The sequence below is a fragment of the Acanthisitta chloris genome, unplaced genomic scaffold (genome assembly GCF_000695815.1).
Source record: "Acanthisitta chloris isolate BGI_N310 unplaced genomic scaffold, ASM69581v1 scaffold13145, whole genome shotgun sequence".
Classification (NCBI taxonomy): Eukaryota; Metazoa; Chordata; class Aves; order Passeriformes; family Acanthisittidae; genus Acanthisitta; species Acanthisitta chloris.
In genome coordinates this window covers 52,517-77,437 of record NW_008674403.1, presented here as the reverse complement: position 1 = coordinate 77,437, position 24,921 = coordinate 52,517, and the positions used below count along the sequence as shown (strand labels likewise).

The following is a 24,921-nucleotide window of genomic DNA, read 5'->3' as shown; positions in this document are numbered from 1 at the left end:
TTCCCCTCTGTTAAAACAATTACACATTTAAAACCTCTTAATTCTTACATTGTAAGCAGCTCTAAAACATCACACAGTTACAATATTGGCAGTAACAGAATAAACAATTAACAAATTATTCAAAAATGAAGGCTGCAATATTGTTGTCTACATGGAATCATAATAGTACAAGCATTCATCTCCTAGACACTAATGTTGACTTATCAGTTATAATTTCAATAATACAAATGTGCATAAAAAAAGGAATATAGAAGATCTTTAAAATAATAAAGGCAATGAGACAAAAGTCAAGCTTCATTTCTATCCACTTTCCTATAGAAATGAAACTGTTTTACATCTTTATTGAAAGTTTTGCAATAAGGAGAAATAAAAAACCTAATTACAATCATTAGTAATTGTAGTAATTTTGTGTTATTAGGAGTTGTGACCCAGTGGGGGAAACTGAATTTTGGCAAGATGAAATACTATACATAATAAAAGAAAAAAAATCATGACTTGCAGACACAGAGATTCGACAAAAGTGTAATAATTTTGACTGCAAGGGCTACTAGCAATCTCTGTTATGAAACTCTGTGTTACAGGTTGCCCAGTGGGAGGTAATGGGCAAAATCTGTTTCCTTATGCATTTGGCATAATTGAAAACAAACAGGTGTTTGTTAGGATATCATTATTGAAGGACCATCACAGCAAAATAAGATTTTTCAAAGGGATTGACTCACGAGACATAATGGAGACAATGAAGTCTAGAGCTCAGCTAGCTACACAGTGACTCTCCAGGGACTAAACACTAGTGGGAATCTGATGTTAACAGCAACCCCAGAAATAAGTTTCCTAGGGTACAACTCAGTGAGGTAATAGGAGCAACAGGGTAAACTCAGGAAAGGTCTTCTTTAGAGTAATTTTCCAAAAATGCAAACAAGCACTGCTCCTTCTCCTCCAAAAGCAGCTCCCTAACAGTGAGATGAATGAAATGTTTGGATCATTTTCTAGGAAAACAATTTGAGTCAGGGATTGGTATTTTGGTCAAAATGGAATAACACACTAAAAACGTGCAAAAAGGAGCATTGATTTAAACAGTATTTCATCTCTGTATTACTACAAGGATTATAAAAATCCCACTGCTTGGGAAAGGGCACATAGTACAAAACAGTCATGGAGCACCTGGAAGCAAATGCAGGTTTAAGTGACAATTTCATTTCCAATTTCAAACAGTTCATATATTTTGTTAGCTCCCTATGTATTTGGAGACTCTAGACTCCTGATCTGAAAGTGGATCCCATATGCATCCTGGAAAAGCAGCAGCTCTAGGGATGACATTGATAGTGTTTGACATAAGAGACGTACATGACTGTAGAGATGATTGCTATAGAGCTCTTTTGTCCTCATTCCTGGTTTTAATTAACAGATTAATTATTTCAGCAGTCTAGATAAGCTCTAAAAGAGTAGAATTGCATTCTAGATTGAATACAATCATAAAGAGCATATCTGATAAAGTTGTTCAATCAGAGAATGTAGCAAATTTTCTTTACAGAGGACCCTGAGCACAGAGCCAGTGCTGCTGCTTGTCCTAGCACAGTGAGCAGCAATTACTGCTCCTGCTCTCAGCTACAGTTTCGTGCCTGACTAGATGCCAGGATGGGCATCAGTGGTGCCACCAGCACATCTAAAACACTCTCAGAAGAATCAGTTCCACTTCTGCTTCAGAATTTTAGAGGACACATCTCTGCTCCAAAGTTCTGTACAGAAAAATGGCTGATGGCAGCACCTATGATTTCAGCTTGTCTTTGCTGTTTTTATTAGGGCAGCTTTTTATAACTCCAAATACCCACTTGCATACAGGCTGCTCCTTTTGTCAAAAAAAAGGCTTCACATCTATTTGCTTCCTGCCACAATCGAATGGAGGCATGAGAAAGGATTTTCTGCATATTAAATCACAGTTGTGAGCAGGATGGAAGAAGAAACACAACTTCATCTTCTACACAAAATACAGAGAGCACAACAGTACTGGATTCCAAATACTGCAGAGCTTTTGACCATTTCTGTACAACATTGCAACACAGGTAATTTATTTTTCTTTTTCTTAACTAAAATATACTTTGAGGATAAAGATACAACTAAAACCACTGAATTATCTGTCGACATTACTTACATATGTTTATAAACACATTTATCTTAACAAGAGCTGTTGGGAAAGTTGACATTTTAGGGGGCTTCATTCACATTCATGTGCTTTTGTCACAAAACAGAACAGAAAAAAAAAAAACCAAACGAGCCATAACACTAGCTTACTTGTGGATGTGTATACTAGTGAACTGGGGGCACTGTACACGGGAGATCCCTCCTGGTTTGCCTGGCACAGCAGCACCCTGCCTACAAGAAAGAGAGAGAGAGTGGTATCTGGTTTTGGAACACTTCAACTAAACCTCAGTTTTTATCTCAACACACAAATAAAGTCCCAACCGCAGCAGTGCAGTGAAGCAGGGGCACTTTTTGGCCTTGGACTTCAAAGCAGAAAGAGCCCCAAGAAACATGTACAATTTGACATTGGCAAAAGCAAAACACAGACATGCCCCAAAGCACCAACACCCCTGTGATACCCCCGGGGAAGCTGGTGCTGCTCTGAGCATCCGCAGCATCTCCTGGCCCAAGCTGCTCTCTCTCCCTCTCCCTCTTCACCTTGGCTCTCCAAACACTCTGCTGCCCATGGGAGCATCCAACCACCCACCCCACTCAGCTGCTGCCTCCTCAGCTCCCTGAGCCTGGCTGGAATGAGGATGCTCAAGCCACCAGAGCAGGAAAATCAGACCACAGTGTTCCCATGTAGAGGCATCAGGCCTTGTAGACCTCAGTTACAACACTTCCATTAACACCTGTGCAAGTGATTGCTAATACAGCTGAGGAGTTCAGGATTTTTTGTTCAGAGAAATACATAAACATAAGCTACTTTCCAGTAAATAAGCTGGATTCAGGTTTAAGAACAAAACTCAATAAAAGGAGAAAAAATAATTTGTTTTTCAAAGAAAAAAAAGTGAAAGTAATAACTAAATCAATTTAAACCAACACTTTTGCAATGCTCATTTTGAACAAACAACACGAGGTGAAGCTTATTTCCTGGGGTTTTCAAAATGAACTTAAATAAAGTGCCTTAGTCCTTCTTAAATTATATTTTAGCAGTCGTAGCTGAATACAGATTCAACACTGATTAGAGGTAGAAACAACTGCACTTTCACACTAAGGAAAAACCTGGTGCACTTCTGGAATACAACCTGCCAGGAAAAGCAGGATATGGCACATCTGGTTTTGCAGATCTATGCACATATATCTGTATATACAGAGAATTCTATACATGCATCCACTGTCACACTTCAAGCTGTCAGGATTTGTGAACCACACAATTCAAACCCGTTCAATTTATATGGAGATTTGTCAAACTTCAGAAGCTGTGCAGTGACATGCAATGTGCCTCCACAGAGTTGAGTCCAATCAGTTTGGAAGGACAAGATGAATTACAAATGGTAGGCAGGTTTTCCATTGAGTATTACCAGAGCAATTCTCACCTTCCATTCAGTTACCAGAGTTCTTGCAAAAAATATTTGTGAAACATTTTGCTGCCATTAACCAGTTGTTTGATTAGTGCTTGCAACTGTCAGGTAGAGGAGGAATATGGGAAATACTAAAGAAAAATAATTCTTGTCATTTCTTCAGTTTAGCTAAGATTGTGACCACTGGAAATGTCATGAATCATTTTGGTTCTGACCCTCCCAGACAATAGCATACCCTTAGCTAAGAGGATTTAGAGATATTTTCTTTTTTCAGCCATCCACTATTAATATGAAAGCTAAAACAAGCTAAATTTTTCCCCTTTAAAGCCATTACATCATTGACTATATGGACAACTTTCTCAGCCTTCTAAAAAAATCCACAAGTGTAAGCTGTCAAATGAATGTATCCCTAATAAGATCCTAATTGCATGCAGCATTTTCAGGCTAGCAAACAAACAGGTCCTGTCCACATGCTCATTTGACACCAGGAATGTGTAAAGGGGAATACTGATGAATGGACACCAGAGATGCTGCAAAACTTGTGCTACTGCAGAAGCCTGAAAATAAAAGTGAGCTGAAGACCTGGAGATATTCATCCAGCTGAAACACATCAGTGCAATCAGTAATTTTCATTAGGGTTTAAGAATAATATAACTAAAATCACTTCAAGTCTGATTAGTAACTATATAAAGAAAAAGGTTTTTAAAAATCAAAGATGACAGTTTATTTACATTATTTACCATAAATCCTAAGTGACACTTGGCTTCCTCCATGCTCCATAGGTATTTTCCTATTCTTACATTTTTTCTGATTTCATCGCATACAAATCTAATTTTCCCTACTCTAGTCTTCTAATTTCTAAAGACAGTACTTCAAAACAGATGTTTTTTTTTTATCTGTGCTACTAGAGTGTATTTAATTTCTTGCATGGAGCATTCTAATTTTATTTTGACAACCTGCCTTTGAATTTGTACATAAAATTAATACTGATACCTAAAACACTATTATCAAATTCTGTAAGAAAAAAATATTGAACTTTTTTATCTACTTTTGTGAGAACAGATTATTTCCTCTGCATCTAATTTTGGCATTAAAAATATTTACATTGTAATTAATACAACTGGGGAAGACTGAATTATTTACAATAAGATCTTGGATAAACCTCAGAACACAGAAACAATCTAGAAATTCCCTAATGAAAAAAAAAAAATCCTATTTTTCCTCCAGAATACTAAATACTAGCACGCTGGAATGAAGAAGGGAGCTTTTTAAGGAAGAGGATTTTAATACAAAGTTATTAACATTTCTGTTCAAACTCTACGTTAATAATATCACAGAGCTGCTGAACTTGATAAAATTCCAGCCATCCAAGAGTTCATCTTTAATTCTACAATTCCATCTGTGCCAGTGTATTTCAGGCTGATAGCTTCTCCTTAAGGACAATCTCCATGCTTTTTTTTTTTCCCCTAACATTTACTTAGGTGGTCACAGCAGATGCGTGACCAGAGACAGAGGATTTTGGAGATCACCAGCACAAAGTCCCTCATGACTCACTCAGCAAAGGATCAGAAAGTGTCAGCACATGAAGCTGAAGAGGCTGTTCCCGTGGTGCACACAGCAGAGCTCTGGAGGGAGCAGTGCCAGGGGGGACAATGAGGTCCCTGTGCTGCTGGGGGTAATGGCAGGACAGCAGCTCGGGGGGCTGAGCCAGCTGTGAGCTGTGCCACTCACATGGGCAGCTCACACTGTCCTACCTCTGCACAGATCCCCCTGCCTGGCCAGGAATGGGTTGCCCAGGGAGGTGGTGGAGTCACCAACCCTGGAGGTGTTGGAGAAGCATCTGGACCCGGCGCTGGGTGATGTAGTTTAGGGCTTGCAGTGATAATGCTGGTGGATGGTTGGACTTGATGATCTTAAAGGTCTCTTCTAACCTTGAGGAGTTTATGATTCACCCTGGCACACAGGCTGGCAGCATGGACAAAACCATCCTTTTCAAGATCAAAGGATATTCCCACTCAGCTTTCTATTCCTCCCATGTTTTCTCCTACAGTCCGTGATTAAGAATGTACTGTTTGATTAGGTCCTTTGTCAAAGCACTACAGCTATTTTGAGAAATAATTGCTCTAAAAATATTCAGGGCTGCAAAGAAAAAAAATAATAAAAATGATGTGAAGTCATTAATATTTTTAGAATACTTAAAATTCAGCTCCCAATGGTTTCAAGATCTCTAACTAGATGTATTTTCCTAATTTTTTCATACTCTCAAAAATAAGTTTTTGTGTACAGTTATTTACATGATTCATATAAACTAATCTGCAAAGCATAAGTGCAAATACTTATGTACTAGTGATGCTGCACAGACTCTGCACTGTCTCATACAAGATACAGCACAAAATTCACTGTATTTCTCAAGTACTCAGCCAAGAAGTAGCACCCAGGATCAATAACAAGAGGACTCCCCAACAAATTATAAAGGATTTTAAACCACTTCTGTTAAAAACAGCTTTTAACTGGAACCACTGTGTAGCCAGCACCACAGACAGCTTAAAAGGACAGGTCTGGAATGAGTTTAAAAGACTTGACACAATTACTTAGAACCTCTCATGGCATCATTTGTGGAAGTATAAACTGAAATAATATTTTCAGCAGAAAAAAAATTCATACCATTAGCTACAATCATGCTGCTGATGTGAAATGAACAGTGTCATGTGGCCTCAATCATGGACACAGCTCTCTCCTGTCACAGGAAGTAGATGAAACTTCTACAAACCTTTACTACCAAGATGGTTTCAAGTTCATACAACAGTTCCAAGAACTTGAACTCACAATGCAACATCTCACCAGAGCTATGACTTTAGTACCTTGGCTCATGAACCAACTTCTTCCCCAGGAATTTTGGGAGGATTTATGAAAAGAAAGAGGACAGAAGTTGCACTGTAGGGCTCAGTACCTTGCTGGGGGTTTGCCCTGGGACATAATGAAGTGAGATACAAGGGAAAACTGATTTCCTCCTCTCACTCCAGGAACCCTACAGAACCACAGCTTCATCACAAGCTCTCAGGACAACTCCAAAGTGACAGTTTTGCTGAGTTCCCTACAGCATACAACTGCTGCCATCACAGTAATTGCAGAAGCATTTTTAATGGCAGGAATTAATCAAGTCAATATCCAGGACTAGTCCATGCTGGGTATGAATGTACAAAGAGCTAAAATAAGCACTTGTAATACAGGAACTAAATAACTTACTACATACAAGGAGATTTAGTGATGATTACATTGCTCTAATCCATTGTGCTTCCCAGGTAAAGTAGCTGCTCTTATTACATACTTATTCTATTGTGTTACCAAAGGAGCTTCTTAAGTATCAGTTCATGCATTTTGTAATACTATTTATCAGAAAAAAAGTACAAACAAAGCCACAGGAGAAAGCGAATAAAGCATAATACTATTTACATCCCATTTTTGCCTATATTATTACAAACTGTTATTTTATGACCCTAATCTAAAAGCTACATTATTTATAAAACTCAGTGATTGTTATTTCATCTTCTCTTTCCCCCTATCCAGCTTAATCTTCTCTCTGGGTTAGTTCTGACCATTCTGATCACTGTTTGCCTTTGTACCTTCTGCAAAACTATAATTCCTACACATTTCAGTGTGCAATGCATGAAGAAAACTGTAAAGCTGCATCTCTCATGATCAAATCAGGAGATTTGCAAGTGTGTCAAACATCCTCATAAGCAATCTGTGTCTGCTCTTGATTTGCTGTTCTAAAAGTGTAATTTAATATTGGTCTTTTCAGACAGAAATAACATTATCTTTGTTCTGGTCTGAAATATTGTTCTACGATGGATTATTTCAAAATGTGTCACAGAAATGGATCAGAAACACCTAATAAAAGGCCACTGTTGTACAATAACAGCATGTTAGCTTCTATTGTCCCTTCTGACTAGGGAATTTAAAGAGAGCCTCTATAGACTCTAACTTGAATACACAGTAGTTAAGTCCTCTCTTAGCCCTTCATTATCAATAGCCAAACTACACGGCCTTAGTATGCTTTTAGATATGTTGTTAATTCAAAAAGAAGTGCTTTGTGAGGGCCTTCAGTTATTTGAGATCTCAATAAATTGAATAACATCCTCCAGATTTTAACAGAACCACTCGAGGATGGTTGTGTTGATACACTGAATTATTTCATCCCCTATTAATGAGGAATAAAGTAGCATCACCCAAAACTACATACCTCCTTTCTTTCAATATATTAAAAAAACCCAAAACCTTTGTTTAGTCCCACCAAAGTTATACATATTTTCACTTAAACAAGAGGGTAGGAAGGAGAATCCAAAGCAGTTGATGTCTAAAGGTGATTTCTCTAGATCTATATGGCCTTCTGACAGCAAGCCTGAAATACATTCAATAATTCAACAACTTGTGTGTACTTGCTACAGGTAATGAGAATCTGTGCTCTATATATAAACTTATGTAGTAACTCCCTGACCCACATATAACCCCACACACCTTATTAAAAGCAGAGGGTGGGACACACCCCCCCCCCCCCAAAAAAAAAAAAAAAAGGTGGTGAAGGTATGGGATCTATCTATTCCCCCCCCCCCCCAAAAAAAAAAAAAAAGTTGGTGAAGGTATGGGATCTATCTATTAAAAAATTCTATGGAAGATGTTAATTTTCCTTCCGTCACTTTTCTAAGCCTAGTGCATGTTTCTTTATTATCACCTCTCAGAGTGTCACCAAAACACTCAATGAAGGGAGGTGATGACTCAGAGAACAGCAATGCATGTTACAACAAACATCATTTGTGAGCCACCCTTCCAATTCCTCTTTGGCAGCCATAGCATTTCCCAGCTTTTGGGAAACAGACCACTCACCCCTGTTACGATGCTCAGTATCCTCTATGCTAAGTCACACACTGGGACTGATAGGTGCTAATATCACGTCAGTAAAAATCAGACAAGCAACAATGTTTGCAGCTTTGGTAAGAGACAATTCCCCTAATCCTCCTTCTTCCCACATCTCCCTTCTGCAGTATTTTTAACACAGTAACAAGGATCTCTCCTTCTCCAGGACTTGACATACCACACACGACTGAGAAAACTACTTCTAGCAGTATGTGCTGTGGAGCCTTAGACAGGGAAATAGCACAGGAGCTGGGAAATTCTTAAAATTCTTTTAAGCCCTGCTCCCAACACCAACATCCTTTTCCTTCCTCACCACATGAGTTGTGTTGAAGATTGACCCATCTTTTTTTTATATATAATACTACATACCCATCTGAAAGGTATGTCCACAACAGATTGATTAAAATTCTCAACTATTGCTTTGGGAGAAACAGCTTGGCATTTTTGCTGGCAAATTTTGGCTGTTCCATGGTACTGTTGGTATGTAGCAGAGCAATGCCAGCTTAAAACCACACACTGTGTGACTGACTCATTTCTATTTTCGTTGGTGTGCCAAGCTTACCACAGATGGGCTGTGTTGCAGTAACAAGGTATGTAATGTTGCCATTCACCAAGTAAAACAGTTGTAATAAACTGCCCTCCCCAAAAAAGTGAAAAACTGTTTATCAGCCACAGATATTTCTTGTCTGATAATCAAAACGAAACTACTACATTGCACAACCTCAACTGCTGCTTGTACCAAAATATGTAACATGCCTGGAGAGTTGACCTGTGCTTGTAAGGGAAGTTTGATCATTGGCATCCAAGGGTAAATCCTTACTCACAAATTGCCACCAGAAAAGTCTAAAACTGGACAAACACTGTAGTCATGCAAAAAAATCTGGAGTGGTACTGTCAGGATTGCCCATAACTGCAGCTCTCCTACAAAATGTGTTTCCTATATGATATCTCTCTACAAATTCATGTGCACATAAATTGATATTCTGTGATATTCCTTGCGATTATTTTTCACTAGGACATGTGTCCCACTGAAGCTGTTCAAGATCTTTGACAAGTCCAATCTTTATTCCTAATCTTCCTAGGTCGTCCTAGCAGATGTAGGAAGTAGGTAGGGAAACTCTTTGCTTCATTGGACCCTTACCTTGGTTCATTTGTAACTTGGAGAAACAAACAGGAGAGAAACTCTGAATCATAAACACAAACTCCGAGCTGGTATTGTACTGTTTTGAAATGCAATACTTGAGAACACACAAAATACACTTATGTTCTGCTGATAACTAAGATGGGTCACATTCCTGCATCTGCCTGTTGAATAAAGATTGCAATAGGAATAAAATCAGAGAATAAATGAAACTGGAGCCTTTCTGCCCAAACACAAACACTACAGTTTCAACATGGCCCTGGAGGGATTACAAGTGGATGTGTTTATGCTTTATCCTCTCATATTGTGTCAAGACACTATTTTCTGTGTAAATTACCTATTTCAGTAAATCTATAAGACAGAGATGCAAATCTAATGCAATTAGATGCAGAGATGCAAATTACTAATCCCTCAGTTCTATTTGCTTATACCAGTGGATGCTGGTTTTATCTCAGAAATAAAAGTCTATTCTGAATGACAAGCTGAGAATATAAAAGAGCAAAAATTGAATCATCATGCATAATCCTGGCTTTAGCTAGTCTATTTCTTTCCTAGCCCACTCAGATTCCAGAATTTCAGGAGCACAGAAAACCATGACAAAAATGGTAATGCAATGTTTCCAAACCTCCCAAAACACTCACTTTTACTAGAAGCAGTTCTGTGCCTAGAGATTTCCAAAGGAAATTTGAAAGCACCAAACTGACAGAGCTTGTAAAGTAGAGCCTCATCTCAGCTACCTCCATAAATGACTAAATGAATGAAAACTCTGTATTTGGAAATTTACTCTCAATAAGTATTATGAAATCCAATTACAATGCAAATATATTGGGGATTCTGTCATCCAAAGCCCCAAATGGGGAAAAATGACTAAGATGGAACAGAAAACATTAGCTATATGTTTGGAATACAATTCACCATAATCTTAAACTGCTTTAGCATTAATTTACAGATGTAATCAAGGTTTAACACACAGCAGAGTTGTTTTCCATTCCACTTAACTGTATTAACTTTACATTTCATATATTACTTTACATTTCAGAATAGTTTGTCTGCCTGACTGCCCATCCTAACACATGGATCTTCCTAACTTTGTTATTCTTCTAATCAGAGGAATTTATTCCTCTGCATAACTGCTATTAACTTCTCTAGCATTGCAAATATCCCACCCAGTTCTGAACAAACAAATGTTTTAGTGATGACCTTGTAGTATGTCTTAGATTTTCCTCTGAGATATTCTTAAGACATTGCTTTTTACATGGCTGGTACTTGGATTACAGTCCCAGTTTTATTCTCTCAGACACCCAACATGCATTTTGAAGCCCTGACCTCAAACCCAGGCAGTGCCCAGCCAGGCTCACCTGTGTTGCCAAGTAATTGCTGAGACAGGAGCAGTAGCTATGTAACAGCTGTTTTTACATCCAGCCTCGAAACCTACATCATACACAGCCTGGAGAGTTTGCTCTGGACCAGGTTTAGTCTTGTCCCCTGCAGCAGACAACTCTACCATAAAGCTGTTGAAGGTTGTCCAAAAGCCAATCTGTGTGAACACACAATGGAGCACATGGAGCCTCCAGCACAGCTCCCAGGGCCCTTTCTCTCAAACAGAATCTACTTCACCTGTGCTCAACCTGATCTGGAAACCCCAATCCAGCACGTGACAGGTGGGGGGAATTTCCTTAAAACCCAGGCTAATGCTGCAAACTAATGTGTTAACAAGAGGAGGCCAGAGAGACAGCTGAGGGCAAAAAATAGCTCAGTGCATCATTTATAATTAGTTGTAGGCTGTCACCTTATTTACTTAGTTTCTTGTCGGTTCATTCCTAATCAGGAAACCAGAGAACATATTTTCAGTAAGCATCAAAATGATGTTTAAATAAAAGAAGTCCAAGCGTAATTTCTCCTCTTTGTGAATAAATCACAGTACTTAACTTTCTTTAGCCCTTTAAATTTTGATCAATTATATCCACAATCAAAACATTTGAACAAACATACGGGAAGTGAGAAGCAATGGAGTGACCAAGAAAGGACAGCACAGCTTCTGCTGGATCAGAATATTTTCATTCATTTTATTAAAGTAGCATTTAAACAAGGCAAACCTCCTACTATGTGAAATTAGGGGAAATGGGGAAATATGGTCAGCAGATCAAGACCTATGTCCCAGCAAGACTGTACCATCAAGCAAACACCTCCAACCATGCACCCCCAAATACCTCCTTTCCCGTTTTGAAAGAATTCCCACTTGCAGCAGATAGAGTTTCTTTTTGCCCAGATTCTGTTTGTGCACAAATTCAGTACAACCTAGTATCAAATGATTTCTCTACCAGACTGGGGTCAAAATTCCCAAACTTTTACACTGGATAAGTAGGAACTGCTTTCTTAACCACTCTCTGTCTTCTGGTATGAAGCTCTATCTACAGCTCAATATTTACTAATCAAGTGTATAGAATTTCCTGTAGATATCACATAGGAACACTATCAAAGCTTAAATGCATACAATGTGATTAAACATACATCCAAAAGAAACACCTTTAAAAGGGTAATACTACGATTCTAAGATTCTGTGTTCTCTTTAAAATGTGCAGACTTTGATACAATGGTAAATATAGGCAGATTAATCTTGCCCCAGATTTTAATGTAGAACCAATTGACTAAATTAATATTTTAAAAAAATAAGTCACTTGCATTATTCTTTGAATAATCCTTGTTTAGTTTCCATGAGGGTATACATTTTAATGAAAAACTCATTATAATGTAGCATAAGGCATAATTAATTCTGGAATTTTTGAGGAGTAAATAGCTAGTACAGACGCTGAATTCCATTTTTCTACTGGCTTTATTCATCTTTCATAAACCAGTATTTCCACTACTATGGCTCGTAACAGCTCCACAGAGTTTTAGAAATGCATTGGCTGTCATCAGTGGTGTTAATCTAACTAGGATGTCATCATTTCTATGATGGTACTTTAACATTATGATTTCTGAAACAAGTGTTACAGCTTTGTTGTGTTCTCTGAAAAGAAGTGTCTATATGACAGATGGAATATTAAACAATAATTATTTAATTAACTGTAGTTAGAAAATTATTTAAGCAGCTTAGCTAACGCTCTTCAAAATATATTTATTTAGGAAAGTCTGCTTAGTCAATAGCAAAGTTCAAATCTAAGTGTGTGTAATCAAATTGTAAAATGAATTAATCTAAGTAGTGACAGATAGCCAGTTCTCACCAAAATTATATTTTACAGATATAGTACAGTGAACTATTACCCTAGGATTAGAATTGCTGTGCAAGCATATAATTCAACTTCACAAACTCCAAACATCTTCACTGAGAAGTGTTTCTAGGGTATTTGCTGAGCTTATGCAAGACTCATTTAAATTCAAAGAGAAACACTAGAAAGATGAAATGAATCCCAGGTGCTCTCACACTCCAGAAATAGATGCTCTAAGACATGAATAAAGAGACTTAGTGTTAGCAAATGTACAGGAATCCACTCTGGATTCCCCTTATTTAAGTGCATGTTTTTATATATATCACTACGGTATTTCTTCACTTCTTGATTATATATAAAAGATTATATTTCAAACTTTTAAACGAAGTCATGAAAGGAAGTTTGTTACAGTATCTGATTGTTAGTAGTGTTGGCTTCCAAATCCACAGCATGACAAAAAGCCCATGGTATCTAAAACTGCTCTGCCATCTGAGGGCATACAAAAGAGCTAAAAGCACAGGTTCTTCCCCTCTCTTTCATTTTAACTGATGAGGAAAATTTTCCCAGTGACCTTGGAATAACAACTAACTGGCCAAGAAACTGGGTGCCTACAACAGTCCTCACTGGCTTAAGTCTATTTATGAAGTGAATGACTACTCAGCTATGCAGGATGACTCGTGAAACTACCTAAACATCCAGAACTTCATGACTCCTCAGTAGAAGTAACAGTCCCTTAAGTAAAAGGAGAATAGGATCCATTACTTGCCATGGAGCTGTGCTCCATGACTTGTTCTAATAGTCCTTCACTAGTCTTCAGGCCTTTCTTTCTCCACTGTCAACTTAAATTTTAAAATTTCTGAAATACTGTTTGTTGGTTATGACCAGACAAGAATATTTTTTCATGTGAGTCACTGTGAATTCCACTGTTCTCTAACAAGAGCATTCACTAGATTTCCAGGTAATTTCTGCAACATCTTTCCCCCCACCTTGCATACTGGAACTGTCAAAACAAAGCCTCTTCCACAGGTGCACACCCTAAAATTCATTTTCTGCCACGAATGGTAAAATTTTTTAAATGGCTTTACTGTGTCTCAAATTATCTGCTTTAAAAGGCTAATGTAGTGTAGCAATACAGATGCAGCAATATCTACATTTCACTAAGGAGCATGCTCAAAAATTCATCATTCTCCAAACCGAAAGAGAAAACCAGAAAGATCTGCAATAACTGAAGGGAACAACATGGAACTTGGCTTTTCAAACTGCCTGAGGCTGAAAAGGCTAGATACTACAGATAAAATACACACTACATAAAAAATAAGCAGGTAAAATATTATTACAAACCATGGAAAGAAAGAAATTAGCAGAGTACACCTAGTAAAGAAACCCAGCTGGAAATCTCTATTTTTCCCAGCCATAGATGAGTATATGGAGGAGAAGAACAGACTCCAGCTTAACATAGCAAAAGTATGGGCCACTATGGGATTGATTCACACAATGGGATGGATGTACATCTAAACAAAATCTGTCCCAGTTTACATGAAGAGTTTGGGAGATGAATCACACAGTGCTTGAAATTTATCATACATTACATTCCTTATCATATATGGAAAAGTGTAAGTCTGAGAAAGCTGGCAATGATAAATGAAAAAAAACCACTGTCCTTTAACTTTCTATGGAATGTCACTTGAGGAGCTCCCAGAGGAGCAGTGGGCAGGGCAGGTGAGCCAGTTGGCTGCTTCACCCACAGCACACAGTCCAAGCTCTCACTGGGCCTGGGAAGTTCATCAGGACCTTCATGACCATGTCCCTGGAAATTCATACTAATGCTCCCACAGCTTAAGAGCCACATTTCTGCAGTGTTCTAATTTCCTACAGCATGAGCATTTCCCGGTCACAAAAACCTGCCTGAAAAGGGCTACCCAGGAAGAAAAATCTATAGTGTTTTGTAAATATATAGTATTTTGCAGTTCCCAAGTAATACTTTGCTTCCATAGTGTCTGTTGTGCATCTGCCACGCATCTCAGAGTCTCCATTTTTAGCTGTCACACGTTTCCTCAGTAAAGGTTTTCTTTTCACAGAAGTGTACTCTCAGAAAAAAAAAAAAAAAAGCTCAGCTATAACAATCATGTCACTGGTCCTACTGTTTACCATTATCTTCAAGGTTTTAAGGTTGATTTACATTGCGTTCCTCCCTATTTGACTTTAATTGTCTGCTTCAAGTTGTCAGGACATAACTATATCTTAGATTTGCATTGCATTAGGGGATCTTTTCCTTTCTCTATTGATCTTGTCTTATGGAGTAATTTAACTCAATTCTAATTTTCTTTTGCATGCGGGGTGCTCTCTATCCAAGGAAGTGAGTTATGTGTATTCAAGTGGTGCATCTTATGAATCTTGTTAAGCTTTACCGCCTTATAGCCCGCACTGATGGAATATTTAATCACAGAAATGAGTTGGCAGCTATGATGTACAATACGGTTAAGCCTTGCGGCATGTGTCTTCACCGGCAATTGAGAAACGGCTGAATTTGCCATTCATCAGTGCCATCCTGACAGCTTTGTATAACCTTCTGTTTTGCACTTATTTATGAAGATTAAAGGTACTTTAAATCAACAGTTTCTCTGTGAATGTATCATCTTTATTTCAGAAGTGGCCAAATTTTTCATCATTTATTAAGAGCGAAAGGAACTTCTTGCCCTGACGGTGAAAAAGTTGGTAGAATTTTATCATGACAGGGTTGGAGACAATAATTAAAGCAAATAACTAGGACTTGGGTTGTCTTGAAAATCACATTTCTAATTTTATAATCTTCAAAAGTGCAATTGCTTCTTCTCTGAATAAGGTGGGGGGGAGAACCCAAAAGGAAAGATACATCACAGTTTTCTATTGAAGAAAGAACTGCAAGAACTGCAGTGCTCTTTTACCATTTCATTTTCTAACAAATTTAGCAGAACTGCATAAATTTTTGTTAAATTTTTTTTAAACTAAATTGCTTAAAAGAAAGTTTAAACATCTGAGAAAATATCATCTTCTAGTCAATACAAAAAATATGCATTTGATGCATTAAAAAAACTCAAGCCCCAAACATGGAAGTGTCTGTATGCATAAAGAGAAAAAAAAAATCTGAAATAAATGAAGTGTCTTGATAGAACTTTCCTTATAGGTGTGGTGGAGTGCATGTCATAATTCATAAAATTAAATTAATACTCTTCTAATGGTAATTAAAGATTCTCATTAAGAAGGGCAAACACCTCCCTAGTGTTGGCAATAAAAATGCACTTGGGACTTTAGGAGGTTATACAAAAAAATCAATAACCTGCCATTTTATAATTAAAAGACAAAATAAATGTTAGGGAAAAGTCCAGTAAATTAGGAAAATTACCTTCAGGAGAGATTGAAAATATTGATTTTAATTTACAAACTATGTGAACTCTTCATGCCCTACTTCATGAGACAATTATAAGTCAGATTGTTAATTCTGCATACGTATTAGAAAATTGATTACTGTACTATGGGAATATTATTATATTTGTCATTAACACAAAGTCATTTATATAAAATGACTAATAACTCTGACTTTCTAATTTATGCAGGTTCAGGGTTGGTTCACTAATTACTCAAACGAGATCAATGTTAAATTCCTGTTTTCAACGTAGACATATATCAGGGAAGGAAATAAATTCTGTCTACACTAAATACTGCAATTCCATGAATGCCAAGTTAGTATTTTTATTATACTGTGCCACTTTTACCCTAATTGGACCATTTTTGTCTGTCTCAGTAGATGGCACTGGTTGTATTACAGGCAGCTTTTTAAACAACAAATATCTGTTTGCAACAATAGTCCTTTTCAACAATATTTCTCTCTTGAAGTTCCTCAAGCTAACAAATGTTTTCCAGCTTTATCTAGTGGAGACTCAATTACCTCCATGAATAGAGATTCCCCAGCTTCTGTGGGCAACCTCTTCCCATGCTTAACTACCACCCATGAAAAATCTTTGCTGAGATCTGTTTATGGGCAGGTTTCAAATGGCTCTGAAATCAACTGGGTTTTGGAGGACAACTAAGTTTATTTTCAATCCTCTTGCTAAAGCCCATTCAAAAAGTGGTGCTTGCCATGACTGACTTCATAGAATCATAGAATTTAAGGGTTGGAATGGACCTTACAGATCATCTAGTCCCAACTCCCTGCCCTGGGCAGGGACACCTCCTCACTAGATCAGGTTGCACAAGGCTCATCCAGCCTGGCCTTGAACACTGCCAGACAGAACTTCTAGCAGAAAGAGACTGGATCTAACTCCAACTTTTAACCAGGATCAGAATTCAGCCTCAGTGAAGACTCAAGTGATTACAGAGAATTAAAATATAAAAATGTGAAACAGAAAAACTAAATATAAATTGTTTGAGAAACATGCTGAACACACTCTATACCTTTGTGTCTCTATGCACGCAAAAAATATTTTCAGAGATAAGTTTTTTTGCTATTGCTGCTCACTAGGCTTAGATAATTCCTGGGGAAAAGTGACTTCACAGAAATATAAAATAAAGTATAAATAAAATAAAATCTCACCTAAGACTGGGATATTGCAGTACATTTCATGTTATACTATCTACTCTCCAATAAAAACGTATTCATATATCCTCTATATAAAGTTTAGTATGCCCTGGTAATGTAAAATCCTGCATCACAAATGTGTGAACGACTTGTAGATAACATGAATCACACAAAGAAACCAAACCTTAGACCAAACACATATTCTGTACTTTTGCATGTTTTAAAGAACACTAAAATAAAATAGGGCATGGACAACTATATTGCAATCCTTACCTGCATAGAATTCTGGACTATAAACTGCACCAACAACTGGATTTAATTTCCAGCCTGCAGCAAACATAAAAACATAATGGAGTTAATATTGCAATTAGTGATAATAACAATAATTATTAATTTTTATTTCATTTTTATAGAGAGGTATACAGATAAAATGGCTTCAAGAAAGGTCATCTTAATGAAAGCTTCATAGGCATCTTTGATTACTGATCTTGAATATCAGACTCTGAAGTATGGAAATAAGCAATGAAACAAGGCATTCTCCAGACATGCAGTACTGGAGTAAATGATCAGGGAAATGACCTTGGCTGAAAAGAACAGTTGCCATGGACTTTCTCCCTTAAGCTCTGGAATTAAGTCAGCACTAGCTCAAGTATCCCTATACCAGGTAGTACCAGAGCAGAGCAGTTCTTAGCCATTGCTTTAGCTCTCTGGTTACAAGGCAGAGAGGCCAGACCAGTTTGCTCACTGGACACAAACATTTGGGATAAGCAGGTGTTAGTGCAGGTTACAAGGCAATCAAATATCTGGAGTATTTGGATTCTATTCTGGGCAAAACTAAAGCACAGCCATAGTATGGCAATGCCTACTGTGACATGAGATAGGAGTGTGCTCTGTGGGATCCAGTCAAAGGTCAGAGACTTTGTCCATCTGTTTGTGTACACCTGACTGACTGTGCTGAGACAGGAGCAGGACAGGCAGCACCAGACACCACTGAGCCAACTGCACTTACAGCTGCTAAACAGAAACAAATGCTGCAGTCACATCCTGCAAAGCTCTGAAGTGCTACAAATATAGCCACTGCCTTTATCTTAAATAATCACCATCCTCCCACCACTGGCATAAAACCAAAGCACAGACCCAACAGATCTTCCTGTCCCGTGTGTTCTGGCCAAACTCCAAATAATTGCTGTCGTGCCCTTACACCTGATGAGGCATTTCCAGGTAAGCCTGGAGGGGCCAGGCTGGCTGCAAAGCACGTGTGACATGAAAGACAACCATGCTGGAGGGACTGGAGGGGAAGGGGCAAGAGAACAGCAGGAAAAAAACCACTGGCAAACTCATCTGCATTCCCAGCTGTGGTAAAGTGCCAATTATTGTGTTTTGCTCAACCACAGGTAGATCCACTCCCAGTTAACTGCAAACTCCACAGAACATCCCCCCACCCACGCTTCTTTTTTTTTTTTTAAAGTGTTTCAACAATTATTTTGAGCTACTGGGACTGATTAATTAGGGGTTTTCCTAAAGCACACTCAAATCAGAGGAGTGGGAAGCACCTTTTGTAAATGGGAATAAAGGAAAAAAGCCTGAGCAAAAGCATCTTGTAAACTCCAGAACTATGGCACTTAAAATAGAACCTGTAACTCTGCTGCTGGAATCACAATACAATCAAGCCAGGGACAACAAGGCTTTTCAAAAATCACAAAAGCCAAGATGAGAAGAATTTAAATGCACACTAGTCTTATTTCTGCCTTGGCCATGTCGTGTGATACAAAAGCACAGTGGAAAAATCATAAAACCCTGAGGCATTATAGGACTGAAATAGTGTAATGCAAAATCTCAGCAACAACATAAAAGAGAACTATTCCTACCCTTTAAAGGTACTGCTGTCTCTATCTGATGCACAGTAACTATTCACCAGTAATGAACTGTTCAGTTACAGAGGGCAAAGTGGTTTTGAAAGGCAACTCCTGAGTAAATTCAGAGTAAGGAGCAGCATTGCATGACATCTGCTCTGCAAAACTACCTGTAGTTGCTCCACATAACTAGAAGACAATTAAGGAGTCTGAAAAATGCCCAACCAAGAGGAGATAAATTGTCTTTCCTCCTGAAAGTATCACAGAATTTTTACCTGATCCTTCAATTTTACACACTACAGGACTGTATTTAGGAACATTGTGGTATAACATATCTCAGTCAAATTTTGTGCGACAGAAAATCATTCAAATTTTGAGACTTTCAGTAAAAATCTAACTTTTTACAGTTTAGGGAATATTCCATATTTCAACTTCATTACTTGCTCAGAAGACCACTGATCAACACCACCCAAAGTGAAAGACTGGACAGAATTTCAGATCTGTCAGCTTTTGCTGTCAGAGCAGCTGACAGACATCTCTCAGCTTCTAAGTTACACTAACATTGCCACAATTTGTCTGAGAGAAAGAAAAAAAAAAATCTTGGAACACGCAGATTGTTCTTCACAGCTGAAAGGCACTCTCATATTTCAGCTCCTTACCTCTCTCCCAGTGATGGCTGTCTCATCTAACTTTTCGAAGCCTATAGAGGAAATACTTCATTCATCGTGAAAATAACAGTAATTAAACTTAACTTTATCTTGTCAGCCAACAATGTGTTGGCCCATAGCTGTGTGGGTTAATCAAGTGTGATGGGAGTTGATGTATCCGAGCAAGCAGCTGCCAAGTAACCCTACTGCAGCAGCTGGAGGAGGCAAATTCTCGGCTGTGGGTGTAATTCTGTGCATTTTTCTTACTGTCACAATATTAATCTCCTCTCAAGTTCAAACCATAAAAGCTTAAAGCTCAAAAAACAACCAAGGAAAGAAAAACCCCTCTGCCTGATCCAGCCCCTCGCCCTGCACGGTCACCCAAAGAGATGAGTGTTCAGTGTGCTGAAGGGAAGGAACTGATCCTGTTGCAGGGTGGAATAAGCTGTGGTAGGAAATGGGACACAACAACACAGAGAGGATTATTTTTCCTTCAGAGACCAGCGAGGCCCCCATGGTTGAAGGAAGGCTTGGGTGGGAAAGAAGCCTGCGACACTCTTTGCTTCCCTCCTGTTTGCTTTAGAGATGTGGAGGGGAAGGGAAGTGGGAGGGAATCAACTGTTCTAATAGTCACTAGCTATGATTTCGTATCTAAATTTAGATCAATAGAAAGCTCAAATTCAAGGCACCACAAGTATAAACTTTAAAATGTATTTATTCCTTTACCGATCTGTTTCGTGTTCCTCCTTTTTTGCAGCAGTTCTCTCAGTCTACTTGCCCAAAATTCTCGGTGCCCTACAACACTTGGCTGAGCACCCTGAATTGCATCAGAAGAAAGCCTAACTGTGAACAGGATAGGTTGGAACATCTAAAAATGTCTCAAATATTTTTGCCAACAAGTAGAACTGACACCAAAGTTCTTTGCCGAGACAAGGCTGTTGTATCTCCAAAGCATGAGGTGAGGCATCAAAATGATCCTGTCTGATAATACACTTGCAAAAAAAACCCCCCAAAACACTCTCCTAACAATTAAGCATTTATTAACTGCTCCTTTGGGGCAGTCAAAAGTCACTGGGAAACATACTCATTTCAAAGACCATTTAGACACAGAAGCAAAACACTTATTTGAATGAAGCTGCACATATTACAAAGTCCAAGGTTTTGTGCCTCTAGATCTACTGACTTCTGCAATCCTATTAAAAACATGAGCCCTGTTATCAAGCAATCAGCAGTACTGAGGAATGAAATACAAAACAGAGGGTACCTTATTTTTAAATTCAAAGAAATATTAGTGCCTGATGTTTTCAGCTGGGGCAACACGTGCCCCAAGTACTTTTTGAATACCTGTCAACAACGTGTCAGTCACAAAATACTCTTTGAAAAATAAATCTAGGCATTAAAAAATAAGTGGTTCTGAAGTGACAAGAATGTGCAAATGAAATGTTTCTGGCTACCTGTGCCACAGGAGTCTTGCAAATGTTAATGTGCTGGTAGAAAAACTAGCCTTATACTTTATTTAGAAGATGAGACCTTTACTTTAGATAACAATAATCTTCAATAAATAATCAGCTTTAGTACTGGTTAATTCCTGACAAAATGATAAAGAACTAGAATCACACCGTGCCAGGATGACTGATAACACAAGCACTGATGAAACTAAATGAAGCACCTTGCACGTCTACACTTCATTCCTTGCTGCTTGCAATGATTATGCAAGAGGAACGTGATTCTCCTTGTGTGTTCACTTTAGGGGATCTCAGACATTTAAAAAACTGAAAAAACTCTCTAAAAATAATAAAAAGGTATGAATTGCAACCAGAGTTTTTCTTGGTAGATACCCATCAAAATGTGTGCAAAAGAACATCCTGCATGCAATGCCCTGGATGTAAGGATTGACAAACACAAATCCTAATCTTTATGCACTGAACAGGTTATTTCATACTTTTGGTGAGATCTAGATCAGATGGAACAGGATGGAAAATTACAAACAGAACACTTCCAGTGGGGAACACTTAACAGCAGATTTTGCTCATCCTTGTTTGAGTTATTACTAAATCAAAATGTATGACCTAAGTAATCCTGCAGTGCAGGGCACAGACATGAACATCCTCTAAAACCAGATTCCTAAAATTCTCACATTTCTTATTGCCAGCATTCCTTTCCTTCAGAACTGGGTTTGTTGATACGTAATCTGTTATTTGCTAACGAATGGTTTTGCAGCCTTAGAATAATATGAAAACAAAATACGCATCATCATTTATAGAAAAGTTACTTTTATCATCACAATATAGTAGACAGTTCATCGTCTCATATGCATATAGTTAATATAGCTCCTACTGCAACAAAACTTTGTTATGTGATCCAGTCAAGCCTCGTGTCTCTTTCTAAAGATTCACTGAGATGCTTTAAAACCAGGAAAAATGAAGGAGATTTTCCCATCTGCATCATTTGCCAAGTATCACATTTACATACAAAATGAGGAAGAAAACAGTTTCTGAGAAAGCATGAGAAATTTCAGACCCTTTTTCTCTGGCTCATTTTAACTACTTCAATTATCACATGTCAAGTGAAAACCATCACTGTATTTTATTTTTATTGAGCTTGGAAAAAATGATGAGCCTTTCATTAAAAAATAAAGCCACTGTTTGCCCTGGATATTGTAGTAAAACCTCACTAATGAGACCTCAAGTATAAAAAATATGATCCATTATATTTCAAACTGGAAGAGAATCTATTCTACCTCTGGAAACCTTTATATGCAGATTTCATCTACTTTCTACTGGATAGCAAAAACTGAATCAAATTGAAAAGCAAATAATGATACCTACACAGTCTAGTAAAGCTGAAAATGTAATTGCAATTAACTCGAGTTAGTGTGTTATTGTTTGACATGGTTGAGTTAGGAACTTGTTTGAATTCTCTGAACTAGGAGACACAAACTCAGACACATGATCAAACACTCCCAAAGGAAGCATTTTAAATTTTTTTTACTTCTAAACCCCTCAAATAACTACAGATTATTTTTCTGTCATTCATGTACAACATCACACCAACTTAGGTCGGTATTAGGATGGATTTTATCCTTAGATAGCTTGGAATTTTGATTTTTCCAGGGGGATAAAAACAAGCTAGAAGCAGCACCCAATAACAGTTTGCCCTTTCCTTCTAACAAATTGTGTAAGGAAGACACAGAAAATGATCTTGGACTAGATGCATGTCTTGGTACTAAAAGGTATCTCATGCCTGACAGAGATATTCTTCTTGCTGGTCTTCCTACCCCTATCACCCAAGCCAAATTGAATCCTCCGATTAGTTCATTCATTGCCACGTGAACACTGCACAGAGCTAGGAGAGAATAAAGGTTTCCTCTCAGGTCTGTTTTCCTGTACAAAAGCCACTGGGGTTAGACACTGGGATTCCACTCAGGCAGAGTGCAGCATGCTATGCCTGCATGGCTGTGAATGAACTGAGCTCTACCAAGACAGAATTTGTGCCCAGCCATATCACATCTTGGGACAGTGGACAAAGCTTGAGCCCCAGGGGATGCAGGAGATGCAGAACGTGACACCTTATGAGCAGCTGAGTCCACCCACTGAGCAGAGAAGGGAGGTCTGACATGCACAGGCATTCAAACACAGCACTGAGCTCTCATGCACTTACCATTCGTGTAAGGGTTGACGGTCTTTTTATTTGTCATTACACGTGCTGTTGCATTATTTACCTAAGCACATAGAACACTGGATTAGAGAGGGTTACAGGGAGGGCCTGGGTTACTATTAAATGCATGCATTATTACTGCTATTAGTCATGTAAAAATAAAATGCAATTTAATTTATAGAAGGCAACAGGTGCATAACAAAATCATACTATTTATAATTACATTTACTTTCATAACCATTTTAACTTACAAATCATTTCAATAAAGCAACATCATATCATTTAAACTTTAATAAAAAGACATTAAAAGCAAATTAAAAGGTACTGCATAATTTAAAGACTTAAGAGCATGCTTGTATTCCATGATAACACTGATACAATAAATACTCAAAACAGAAAAGAAAAAAAAAGAAGATTATATGAAGGAACATGCAGTGGAGTAGAAAGGAAAGAGACAAGGTACAAGGAAACAAAGAAAATGTCAAAAAAGGGACAAACGAATTTTAGCAGTGTGCAACATAACCCTTTAGAAGAGAAGTACCATTGGAAAAGCAACATCTAGCATTCAACACTTGGAACAAGAGCCTTTTTCATTGCAAGAATTAACAAAATCATTCAAGCTTTAAAATCACAGCTAACAAAAGGATAAAAAGAGGGTGCATTATTTAACACAATATGGAGTTAACAATCTGAGTAAGATGTGCACGAAGTCATATCCTCAATCCAATCAGTGCCTCCCAGGCTTGCTTAAAACGTACACTCAATTACAGGCGTACCAATATAGAAAAAAATGTAGCATCAAGAAAACTTAATACAACAAGTCAAAAAAATTCACGTGGTATATCAGCGCTAAATACGTGAAACGGCAGATGGACTTCTCCACTTACCATTCAGCACCATCGCCAGCATGGGTATGTATACAGTTACCATGGTTACTGAGAGTTTGGTGAGGGCCCTAAGCGCTACCGTCGAAGGGGGAAAATGAAAAGGCAAAATATGCAACATCTTACTCAAAAGACGACAGCATTTTCAATTGGTATTTTTTTTATTCTAACAAATACGACTGAGGCAGTATTGAAGGGGATCCAGTGGTCTGAAAACACATTGCTCTCGGGTTTTAGAGACAGGAATGGCTCAGGCCATCCAGCCAAAGGAGCCTGATGGCTTCGTTCAAATTAAAGGTTATAATTGGTCGCTCTCTAGTCTGGCTTTCTTTCTTTTTCTTGTACATCTTTTTGGATGCTTCGTTCCCAATCTGAAATTTTTTTGAAAGCCACTGTGGATTTTTAAAAAAAAAAAAAAAAAAGGAAAAAAAAAAGAAAAAAAGGAAAACAAAAAAAAGAAAAAGAAAAGAAAAACAACCTTTTGTTTGTTTTTGTTTTGTCTGTCACACTTTTTTTTTT

General features: G+C 37.9%; 1 protein-coding gene across 10 annotated transcripts in view; it reads right to left on the bottom strand.

The window, feature by feature from the left end:
• Positions 1–24,921, bottom strand: part of RBFOX1 (RNA binding protein, fox-1 homolog (C. elegans) 1) — a 124,603-nt gene that overhangs the window by 60,653 nt on the left and 39,029 nt on the right. For 6 of the 10 annotated variants that reach the window (XM_009075333.1, XM_009075332.1, XM_009075331.1 and 3 more), the window contains exons 5-7: positions 23,522–23,582; positions 17,635–17,688; positions 2,290–2,370 (exon numbers count right to left, since the gene is read on the bottom strand). In XM_009075333.1, coding sequence (XP_009073581.1) covers positions 2,290–2,370; positions 17,635–17,688; positions 23,522–23,582 — 196 coding nt within the window. The remainder of the gene's footprint in view (positions 1–2,289; positions 2,371–17,634; positions 17,689–23,521; positions 23,583–24,921) is intronic. The other 4 variants (XM_009075338.1, XM_009075337.1, XM_009075335.1 and 1 more) reach the window with 1 other exon arrangement.